At 29.9% G+C, this 11393-nt stretch overlaps 1 protein-coding gene across 9 annotated transcripts; it reads left to right on the top strand.

Annotated features, from left to right (window-relative positions):
- The first annotated feature begins 3275 nt into the window (after window positions 1-3275).
- On the top strand, window positions 3276-7783 carry LOC111898331 (uncharacterized). Of its 9 annotated transcripts, none has more exons than XR_006189519.2 (11): window positions 3278-3559; window positions 3827-4017; window positions 4123-4183; window positions 4278-4332; window positions 4518-4660; window positions 4768-4886; window positions 5319-5444; window positions 5668-5761; window positions 5828-5871; window positions 6460-6614; window positions 7492-7783. XR_006189519.2 is itself a non-coding variant. In XM_023894256.3 (10 exons), the coding sequence occupies exons 1-10, from the start codon at window positions 3361-3363 to the stop codon at window positions 7549-7551; spliced, it is 1203 nt and encodes a 400-aa protein (XP_023750024.1). In that variant the 5' UTR covers window positions 3279-3360; the 3' UTR covers window positions 7552-7783. The 9 variants fall into 9 exon arrangements, 6 of the variants coding, with proteins under 6 accessions (XP_023750025.1, XP_023750022.1, XP_023750026.1 ...); XR_006189520.2 differs by having other exon boundaries at window positions 3279-3559; window positions 5858-5871; XR_006189518.2 differs by having other exon boundaries at window positions 3277-3559; window positions 5668-5871.
- The last annotated feature ends 3610 nt before the right edge of the window (window positions 7784-11393 follow it).

The raw sequence follows: 11393 nt of genomic DNA, 5'->3' as shown, positions 1-11393 counted from the left end.
ATGACTGTGACTTGTAGCAAGTCAAACAACAAGGTCCAAAATTCAAAATGTTTTAAGGGATAAGGTGGATCAAGTGAGGCATCAAGGAAAGAGGAAATGCAAGGAAGAAGGACAAGTGGAAGGGAAAATGGTTAAGTTTTTTTTTTTGCATGAATTTTTATTATGATTAAGTATGTAAGACAATGTTGGTTTGTATTTTTTTTTGTGGTGTGAAAACCACCTTTAGAAAATCTTTTATGGTAGTTCTTTTCAAACAATCAACCTATGGATATGTTTTAAAATAATTGCATGCAATGGCGACCTTAGGGGTGTGTGGACGGTGCGGTCGCACGAGACCTTCGATTTTAAGGGGCCTCCAAAATTTGGGACAAATCTATAGTTATATTATTGGTATTTTCATAAAATGCCTTTTTATGTGTTATCATTAAAGAAAAATAGTCGCATGCTATGTATATACACAATGTAACATTTGGTTACAATCTTGAATTCTTTTTAATTATGAAAAAAGATAATTGAAAATCATAAATCAAAATCTAATCATAAGTTCTAAAATTTATCTACAATTTAAGAAAAGTATCTATATCCAAAAAAAAATATAAATTTGTTTCTAATATATATTCTAACAAATATTTTCATATTTTATAAACCCACCAAAAAGTAAATAACAAACCCTAACAACCCTAATAACACTGCGAGTGGATCGTTGGTGTTGCTCGTCTCTCTTGCAGAAAATTATCATTTTACTGTCTTGCATTTTGATATTTGAGTCAGTGGTCATTGCTTTGTCCTCCACTAAATGACTCACTAACTATAGTTACGATTAATATCTCTTACCTTTTTTAATTTCCCAAACGTGTTTGACTGCTTTCTCTCCTACGCTGAATGGGTCAAACATGAATGGGTCAACAGAAGGAGCTTTCAGATATTTGTCCTAGATCATTTTATACCTTGTCTGCTTCTCATTATATTAACATGACATTCCCAGGTATGATAAATTATTGTGAAAAAGAAGTTAAGTTTTTGGAGTTATTCAACGTATTTAACTATTTATATATTGTTTGTTTTGTTGGTTCGACAAACAGTTGTAAGTTTTAAAAGACACTTTATCCAAACAAAGTCTCACTTTAAAATATTTTCATCCACAAGGTGGGAAAGTAAAACAATAGTAACTCAAGCTCTTAAAATTGTAGAAGTTTTATATAAACTTGTCAATGAAGAGACAAATATAAATATCAAAAGTGAAGTTACTTGTCTAGCAGAATATGAACTTGACAGATTTGACTTTGTTAACAACTTTAGGTTTTGAATTTAACGGTAACAAATATACTTAATAATATTTTATAAATTTTCTTTTACAGGGTCTCACTTTGATTTTCGCACAAGGCCTTTAAAATGTCAGGTCACCCTAATTGCATGTAACTTTTTTTAAGTTTTATTATGTTATGTTTTGCCTTACATGTTTTTTATGGTTCCATAGACAATGACCATTAAGTGTGTTATGGCATGTTTTTGCAAACAAGATTACCTTTAAATTAATCAAAATGTTTTTGCATACAAAATTACATTTAAATAACCAAAATACTATTACAAAAACATCAACCAAAATACCATTATACCAAAAAAAAAACCCAAAAAACAAAATGACCATTACAATACTAACCGCTACTACATTCGATACTTAAGAAAATAAAAATTGAAATTAAAACCGAAGTACGTATGCATAATAACTTGTATATCTTAACTTCAGGACTAAACTGCACAAATGGTCGCTGTGGTTTGTCGAAAATTGTCATTTTGGTCTAAAAAGGTTTGGACTAGCACCAGTGGTCCAAAACTTTCATTTTGTTGCATCTTTGGTCCATTCTATTCTGATTTTTTCAAAATGACGGATTTGCCCCTATTCATATGATTTTCTCTTTTTTCTTATTTGTTTTTCTAACTTTCAGATTAAAAAAAAAAGCAAAAAATAAAAATAAATATCTCTCTCCTGATTTTCAGATTAAAAAAATAAAAAAATAAAAATAAAATTCTCTCTCTCTCTCTCTCTCTCTCTCTCTCTCTCTCTCCGAACACAATCCAAAACAAACCATAATTCAAAAGTTATTCAAAAAAAAATACACACTTACAAAACAAACAAACTCATAAATCTGAAACATTTCTAAAACTAAATCCATAATCGATTTCTGTGTATGGGATAGATCAAGAAACATGAATATGAAATCGATTTGTCTTCAAAATTATTTCTAGAACTAAAAAACCTAGAAAATGAATATGAAATCATATGTTCTTCAAAATTATTTCTGGAACTAAAAAAAAACAGAAAACAAATCTGTAATCGATTTGTGTGTATGGGATAGATCAAGAAACATCACCCATTTGACAGGATCCACAGGAGAACATTTGGTTTCTCCCTTGAAATCTGATTGTAAGAAAGATCAGTAACCTTAATAGAAAACCCAATCGACTTCAACCCACCATTAAAATCGATTTACAGCCAAATCGAGCTCGTTGTAAAGGTGGAAACACTGGAAAAAACAGCGATTAGATCTTGACTACATGAAAGAGCTCGAACTCTTCATCACCACCGCTGGAAACCCTAGTTGCGTCGCCTGTCCAAACCATAACGCCACCATCAAATGAGAATAGTCTCCATGAAACCCTAGCCGCCATGAACATCCCAGATATGTGTTTGAGGGAGTAGCAGATGAAGAAGCACAGTTCGTTGGTAGATTTGAATCAGAAGCACGAGAAGATGACTTCAATGAAGTTGTTGTTAAAGTCGTCCCTGATAAGTCTAGTACCAGAGAAGATGACTTCAATGAAGAGAAGCTTTGAAGCAGGTGATCTAGTGACTAAAGCTGCATATTTACGAGAGAGAGAGAGAGAGAGAGAGAGAGAGAGAGAGAGAGAGATTTATTTTTATTTTCTAGTTTTTTTTTTAAATCTAAAATCAGAAAAACAAATAAGAAAAAAAGAGAAAATCATATTAACAGGGGCAAATCCGTCATCTTGAAAAAACTCAGAATAGATTGGACCAAAGGCGCAATAAAATAATAGTTTTGGACCACTGGTGCTAGTCCAAACATTTTTAGACCAAAGTGGCAATTTTCGACAAACCACAGGGACCATTTGTACAGTTTAGTCTAACTTCAGTGACTGAAGTTGAAAAGCTTCTTGAGGACCATTTCGGCAATATTGACACCGAGTTTGTCCATTGTTTTGAATGTGGACCGGAAACGCCTATTTCCTCATACCACATGAACCATTTATGTAATTTTGTCAATAATAGATTGATTTGAAATTCATTTACGTAAAGCGAACATCACTGCCGCTGCATCTGTTACTCCAAAACCGTCTGCAATGGAGGAACAACGGCAACCGTCTTCGCCTGAAATGGCTAAGTTCCAACTGAAAGACACCATTGAAGCTCTGCTGAAGTTGACCCTTACTTTATCCATCGAAGAATCCCTGGATTTAGGTTTATCGAAGGAATTTTGCTCTAATCTCCTCAAGGACGACGAAGACGATCACACCTACCCCTCTTCAACATCAAATACAGGTATCCATCCCAAACTTTACCCACCAGTTCCATTTCCGCGACTTCGTTTTCGTTTTCCACAATTTTCCAAACTTCCTTTGATTTGAAGTACTTTCCTTCCTAAAAAAATCGGTATTTCCCCCCTTTGAGTGTCCAAACTTCCTTTGATTTGAGATAAATGGCTTTCATCAATTGCGTTTAGTTTCAATTCAATTATTTTGGAATTGGACGAATGTTGGAGTTTGATAGTTATCAGTTAGCCTGGTAATCGGCTGAAACTTGTTGCAGATCTGTCGGAAGGTGTTCCTCCATATCCCTTATACAAGCACTTAGCATCAGCTTTGTGCAAATCGATATCCAACGGGGCTGTTCATAGTATGAATGCCAATATTCCCTTGATCCATGAAGATTCTTCCATGAAACAGAAAGAACGCGAGTGGAATAAGTTTATCCTGGAAAAAGGATCCGATCTAGTAAATGTATGTTCTCCTCTGTAACATCATTCAGTTCATATTCTTTAACAGAAGCTTCCATTTTCTTCTTTCCTTTATCTTTACCGGGTTATAATTTCATCTCACAATCAGATGCTGGAGACTGTGGAGTTTGGACTTCATGTTCAGGAGCCCTTTTTCTCACAAATCAAAGGTCCCAGCATAACTGCATAACATTTGATTCTTCTCTATCATTGTACTCATCTGATAAGAAGCTTATCTCTCAAACTGTTTACATATACTTGTAGATGGGAAGAAAACAATTGAAGGAAGGTGTGCTGGTGGTGACTACAACCGGTATATGTAAAAAAGTTATTAACATATGCAAATATATTGTTCATTTTGATGGACTAATATGCAGATTTATATGTAATCTATTTCAGGTTTAAGTTTTGCTTCGAAAAAACCTATAATTGTGTTATCGGGTTACTTAATAACCCTTTACTAATAATTGCTTCTCTCAATTCCTGATGGGTTTTAATTATCAGTATTGAATCAGGATCTTTGGTTCTCTTCAACAAATGTTTGTTGCTTCAAGTTCATGATGTTCATTGCTATGGTTCATTTTCTGACATGTTAGCAACTGAGGATCTTGCTAAAGTTCTACCAGGTGTAGAAACTGTTGAAGAAGGTAATTATCTCTGATTTATTAATATCTGCATTGTTTCTATGACCTAATAACTAAATCAATAGCAGCTAAATGTCTTGACAATGACAATAATTACCATGTGATTTCAGGGGTAGAAATTTATAGGAGGTTTTATTCTGAAGAAAAGGAAAGGGAAAATGGTGTTCTTGCAATGTTTCTTACAAAACCTACATCACAGCTTTATAATCATTTGGCAGCTATTCTTGAGGTTAGTTGCTTCAAGTCTTATAATTTTCAATCATACGCAAACATCTTGCTATTGGATCATATGACCTGTTATATAAAATATTCTTCAATATATTTGTGAGCATCAGTTATTTTGGTAGTGATTGTCTGATTATAATATAGGGTTAGTTACAAACAATAGAAATGTTCTTACGTTTATTTGTATCTTACTTTTATTGCAAAGCAATTATCCTTGCTATATTTGAGTAGATTTTTCAAAGCAAAATGTCCTAATAAGAAAAAAAAAAAGTACAATATTGTAGAAAGAATGATTATTTTTATTTACTTAATGCAGAAAGAACGATTTAATAGAGAAAAATCTAGGGAAATGAAACTTCCCCTATTAAGTCCTAATAAATGGTTTCCTTGGATTTATAAATTCTACTCATTTTGTAATTTCTAATATTTGGTGTAGGCACTGCATTACGAAGGTGTTACGAGGCTTTTTGGCATTTCACACACTGTAGGAACAATTCCCGATGCACTTCCCCTTCCAAGATCTTCCTTGCTCTCTGCTTTTTTAACACCACATAATCCAAATGTATGATAACTACTTGTGATAGTGACGCTCTTTTTGGCCTCATTTTTTATGCAGGACAGGACAGGACAGGACATGACATCGTTTTATGTAGTTTATCAAGGATCGTCAATTTGTCATTATATATACATCTAATGTGAATGTGATTATTTGTTATTATTCATATATCCATGAAATCCACTCAATATCTTCTTTGTGACAACTTGATTTCCTCTTTGGTTTTGAGGTTAAAACTTCGATTTTGAGTGATGGAGCTAGGGCTTTGGCTAAGCATGTAAATAGAAGCAATGGAAAATTTTGGGGTTCCTTCGCCGGAAATGGTTGGTATTTACTTTTTTACCCTTTTGGGCGTGTATTCTTCTTCCCATTCAAACTCGATTTGACAGGACATACTGAACAAGCTTATTTGGTGTCAGCTTCGATGATGAGGGTATTCACGTCTTTTTATACATACAAGAGATTTAGAGAATGTTTGTGCCCTAATTTTTGTCCTATTGACATCAATCTCGGTCGTCTCATCGACGATACTAACACACTATACAACCTGTTTTGTTTTGTTATGTTCTAACTAAAGTTTAAAAAAATTTGAACTCACAACCTAAGTACTTAGGGTGCATTTGATCGTGTAAAGTTGTTCTCATTTTTTTGGTAAACGTTTTCAGAAAATAGACTTGCGTTTTCATTTTCATTTTCATTTTTAGTTTTTAATGAAAATTGAGTGTGTTTGGTTGCCGAAAATTCTCTAGTTTTCTATGAAAATTTTCAAATGAAAATGAAAGTTTTCAAAATGTGTTTGGTTGATTCAATTTTCAAATTTTTTCCAAGAAAATGAATTTTTTTCCGTTTTCAAAATTGTATGTAACTAGAAAAGTGATTTTTACAGGTTTTTCAAAGTTTTCTAAATTTCTAAGATGAAAACTGTTAATTCCATTGATTTTAACCAAAAGTGTTTTTTTTTTTTACATATACTTTCAAAATAAGATTTTTTTTTTGAAAACTTTGTTTTCATTGTGTTCAGAGTCTCATAAGAATATGCTTGCCTTAAATGTAATCAATCATTTGGTGACCCATTGCTGTTGGATAAATGCGCATATTGCTCCACCACATGGGCCCGTTTTCGAGATCCGAGTTCATGATGGTTATGGTGCTCGATGGGCCTTAAACCCGCCCAAGGTATCATCACACAACCCTTTCCAAATTCTTTCTGTTTCCCATTTATCACCAAAATATTTTTCACTAGGGTTTTTTCATATAGAAAATTATATAAATCATCCATGTTGCCAAATAATTGAAATCACTGATACCAGATAAGGTTTTTTCATATAGTAACTTAACGACAAGCTGTTAAATCCATATAAAATGATAACTTTCAGTCCAGCTGTAAAATTACAAATTTACTTTTATCTAATTCATCTTCTTCGTCAATGTCGTCCACTCCCTAGAATGTAATTAACAAAATTTTTGGGGGATATGCCTTATAATATTACTCTTTATCAAATACTTAATATTCTTCAACCAGTTAATTATCTATTGTGGTATTATATTTTATCCATGTACTTAAATCACACTTTCATTTTCTTTTGTTTAATTATATTTTATATTTAAATATTAAAAACAAAATAAATATTATAATAGCCTTTTATGCGGGGTGCATAAAAGGCTTCAAATAGATGATGATGAGTATTAAAAGGTTTTAAAAAAGCTTAAACATTTGAAATGATTTATAAAATATGTCTCCTATAGTGAAACATGATGTAATAGAATGAATAAGTTCTATAATAGGTCAAACCATAATGGATGTTGTAAGTTTTACAGTTCCTAAACAACCAGCTAAAAAGATAATGTCAAATTATCACTTACATGGATTTAACGATTGATTGTTAAGTTATACAGTCTAGGTTAGGAACTTACGATATAATTTTTTTGGGACAATATCCATAATTTTTGTTATAGTACAAGCACCATTATTTATAATCTACTCTTAAATTAATTTTATATAATCTACTCTTAAATTAATTTTGTATAATCTACTCTTAAATTAATTTTGTAGTTCATTGGATTTCTTGAGCCATACATGGAGGATGGTCATGCGAGGGGATGGAAACATTAATATTTAATACATCCATTCAAAAAATAGACAAGTGGTTGTCATCGTGATAGTAATGAATCAATTAAGGACGGCAATATTATATTTAATATTATATTTTGCCAACTTAATTAATTATATTTTACGTTTTTGGGGACAATTTCATAAGATTCTCCAAAAGCCAAATGGATGTATACATACAATGACTAACAAGTCAATATACGTAATCCTAATGAAGACTTCTATTTTGATTTTAGGGAACCAAAAACATTGGTCATTTCAGTTTCTTATGTACCTTGATTTAGATTTTTGCATTTTTTTTTTTCTATTTATAAATCTTTGTTTTATAGAATTTTATGTTTAACGCTAGCATGTACATTATATTCTGTTTGCGTATATTATCCCCCAACATTGTTTTTCATATTAGCTAATTTATTAAAAGATTAAAAGATGATATGATTCTTGAAAATAAACCAAATTCCATAATTTTTTTGTTGGTTAATGACTTGCAACAAGTGTATACATTTAATCAATAAAGTTTTTTTTCCTATACCACTAAACTTTTTTAGTGTTTATAGACAAAATTACAAAAAGAGTAAATTACACGAATGGTCCCTATGGTTTGAGGTAATTTGCGTGTTTGGTCCCTAACTTATTTTTTTAACTCGGAAGGTCCCTACTGTTTGTTTTTGTTACGCGCATGGTTTCTGTCTTACCTAAAAAGACTATTTTTCCCTTAATTTATTTATTTATTTAAATAAACACACCTCAAACTCCACCCCTCTCATCTTATCTTACCTAACTAAATATTTTTCTCTATTTAAATAATAGTATTTTTTAGGTAAAACAGGGATCAAGTGCGTAACAAAAACAAACAGTAGGGACCAAGTGTGTAACAAAAACAAACAATAGGGACCTTCCGAGTTAAAAAAATAAGTTAGGGACCAAACACGCAAATTACCCCAAAACATAGGGACCATTCGTGTAATTTACTCTTACAAAAACCGTCATTGAGGTTTACCAAAAGTCACAAATTCAATCTCTGTTAATTTTTTTGACGAACATGGTTCCTGTGGTTTCCAAAACTTGCACAAATGACCCTTTTTGCTGACACCGTTATTGTTCATCTAACAGTGTAAGCGTATTTTGGTATTTTCAAGTAGCAGGGACGGAGTTTATGACTACTGGTAAACCATAGGGACCACTTATGTAACTTTTTTTTTTTTGTATTTTATGTTTATGAATTTATGTCTTTTCTACGATTTTACTTTTTAAAATATTGTTTTGAACCATTCATTTTGAACTTTAAAAAATATTATATTCACCCATTTATTTTCAAAATTTTCATGTTTAACGTAGTATTATATATAATTTCATTTTCATTAATAATTTCCGTTTGTTAATCTAAAAAAACTATTTTTAAGTGTTTATTTTTATATATTTGTCGGTATAATTCAAGGTGGTCAACGTTTCAACTTTAATTTAGAAGTTTCTTCCATTGATTTTTTTTAAATTAAATGTTTTTTTAAAATTTTTTTTTTTTATAAAGTTGTATGTTTAAATTCGAGTTTGTCTACGCTTCGACGTAGTTTTTTTTTTTGTTTAAATTTACGTATGTTTCTTACGTATGAGACGAGTTACATATAATAACTTTTGTTTGTTAATTAAAAAAACGTATTATATTCAAGTTTGTCTATGTTTTGACGTATGTTAAAAATAAATATTACGTCAAAACGTAGACAAACTCGAACATAATACGATTTTTAAAATTAACAAACCAAAATTATTATATGTGACTCACCTCATATGTAAGAAACGCACGTAAAGTTAAACACAAAAAATATATAGAAAAACTACTTTGAAACATAGACAAACTTGAATTTAAATTGACAATTTTATAGTAAACCATATAATTTAAAAAAAATAGCAAAAGAAAGTTCTAAATTAAAGTCGAAACATTGACCATATTGAATTATATCAACAAATATATAAAAATAAACACGTAAATATAGTTTTTTTAGGTTAACGAACAGAAGTTATTAATAGAAATCAAATTATATATAATACGGGGTTAAACACGAAAATTTAGAAAATAGAAGAATGAAAATAATATTTTTTAAAGTTGAAAGTGATATTTTAAAAAGTTAAGGGGTGGAAAAAGCACAAATTCATAAACATAAAATATAGAAAACATTACATAAATAGTCCCTATGGTTTACCTTTAGTCATAAAATCAGTCCTAGTTACTTGAAAAAACCAAAATACCCTCATACTAATGGATGAATAGTAACGACGTCAACAAAAAACGTCATTCGTGCAATTTTTGAAAACTACAGGGACCGTTTTTATAACTTTTCTTGTTTATAAAATACAATTATGATCCACTAGATTTCGCAGTTATTTGGAAGTGGTTAAATGTCTTTTGTCTTTTTCGATGTTTATGAAAGAAGACGTGCACTTGAAAAACGTCTACCCGCCAGAAGGAAAAAATGATCAAAAAGTACATTTGTAGAAAAACAAATGAGACCTTAGTCACTAATATATATATATATATATATATATATATATATATATATATATATATATATATATATATATATATATATATATATATATATATATATATATATATATATATATATATATATATATATATATATATATATAGTCACTAATCTATTTTTTATTTTGTACGTATTTTACCACTCATGTTAAACAATATAGATATGTATTATTACACAATATTATATATATATATATATATATATATATATATATATATATATATATATATATATATATATATATATATATATATATATATATATATATATATATATATATATATATATATATTAAATCCCGTGGGCATGAATGAACAGGAAAGTTTTAAGTTTCTTATTTTGGCCACAAACTTTATTTTTTGGTTATCTAACATTTTTATAGCTTTTTTCAAAACTGCCCCCTCTGTTTTTTTCTTTTATACTTGCGCCACCACTTTTCCAACTCTCTTGATTTTGGTCACATTTCTTTGTGTTTTATACATGTTATCTATTTTGTGATTTTGTCAATTCAAAACTCAATTAACGTCAAAACCCTATTCATCCCATGCGGAGCATGGGCTTCTCCTAGTTAATATGAACAAACGTTTATATAAAAGATATATTTTCTACACATTGTAAGAATGTTTTTCTAAATGTAGCTTTTTTTTTTTTAAAAAAATAAATCAAGGTTTTTATTGCTATATCATAAATATAAATTCTTTCATTGGTTGAAAAAAAAAAATTCGAAACTATAATAACTTTAATAGAACTAAAATTGTATGTCGTTTTCAAAAAAAAGTTTAATTGGTTAAATTAGAAAAATATTTTTCCAATGGTTAAACCGGAAATGAAAAACCAAAATACAATGAATTTTTATTTTTTATTTTATTATTATTATTATTATTATTTTGTGGGATTTGGCCTAGAAAGCAAGTATTTAATTAATGATTTTTTTTTTCATAAAACCCAATGTAGTTTGGAATGTTTTGGCTTTACCATACAAAAATTATTTTTTCTAAATGCTTGTTTAAAACTTCTATAACTGTTTATAAGTAGGGGGTGACAATTGATGACACGACACGACAAAAATACACGAAGCAAAACGAAATTGAGACGAAATTGAAATTCAAATTCGTGTTCGTGTTTGTGTCAGATGTAAAAAACACAATGTCGTGTCGTGTCGTGTTCGTGTTCAAAATTTGACACGAAATTGACACGATTTAACATTTTTTTGTCATGTTTGTCGTGTTTTTCGTGTTATGTACGAATAAATATTAATTAAATACATTAAATTTTATTTCATGTTATTTTTGTCGTGTCGTG

The sequence above is a fragment of the Lactuca sativa genome, chromosome 3 (assembly GCF_002870075.4).
Source record: "Lactuca sativa cultivar Salinas chromosome 3, Lsat_Salinas_v11, whole genome shotgun sequence".
In the NCBI taxonomy this organism is placed as follows: domain Eukaryota; kingdom Viridiplantae; phylum Streptophyta; class Magnoliopsida; order Asterales; family Asteraceae; genus Lactuca; species Lactuca sativa.
This window is presented reverse-complemented; position numbering and strand designations above follow the sequence as displayed.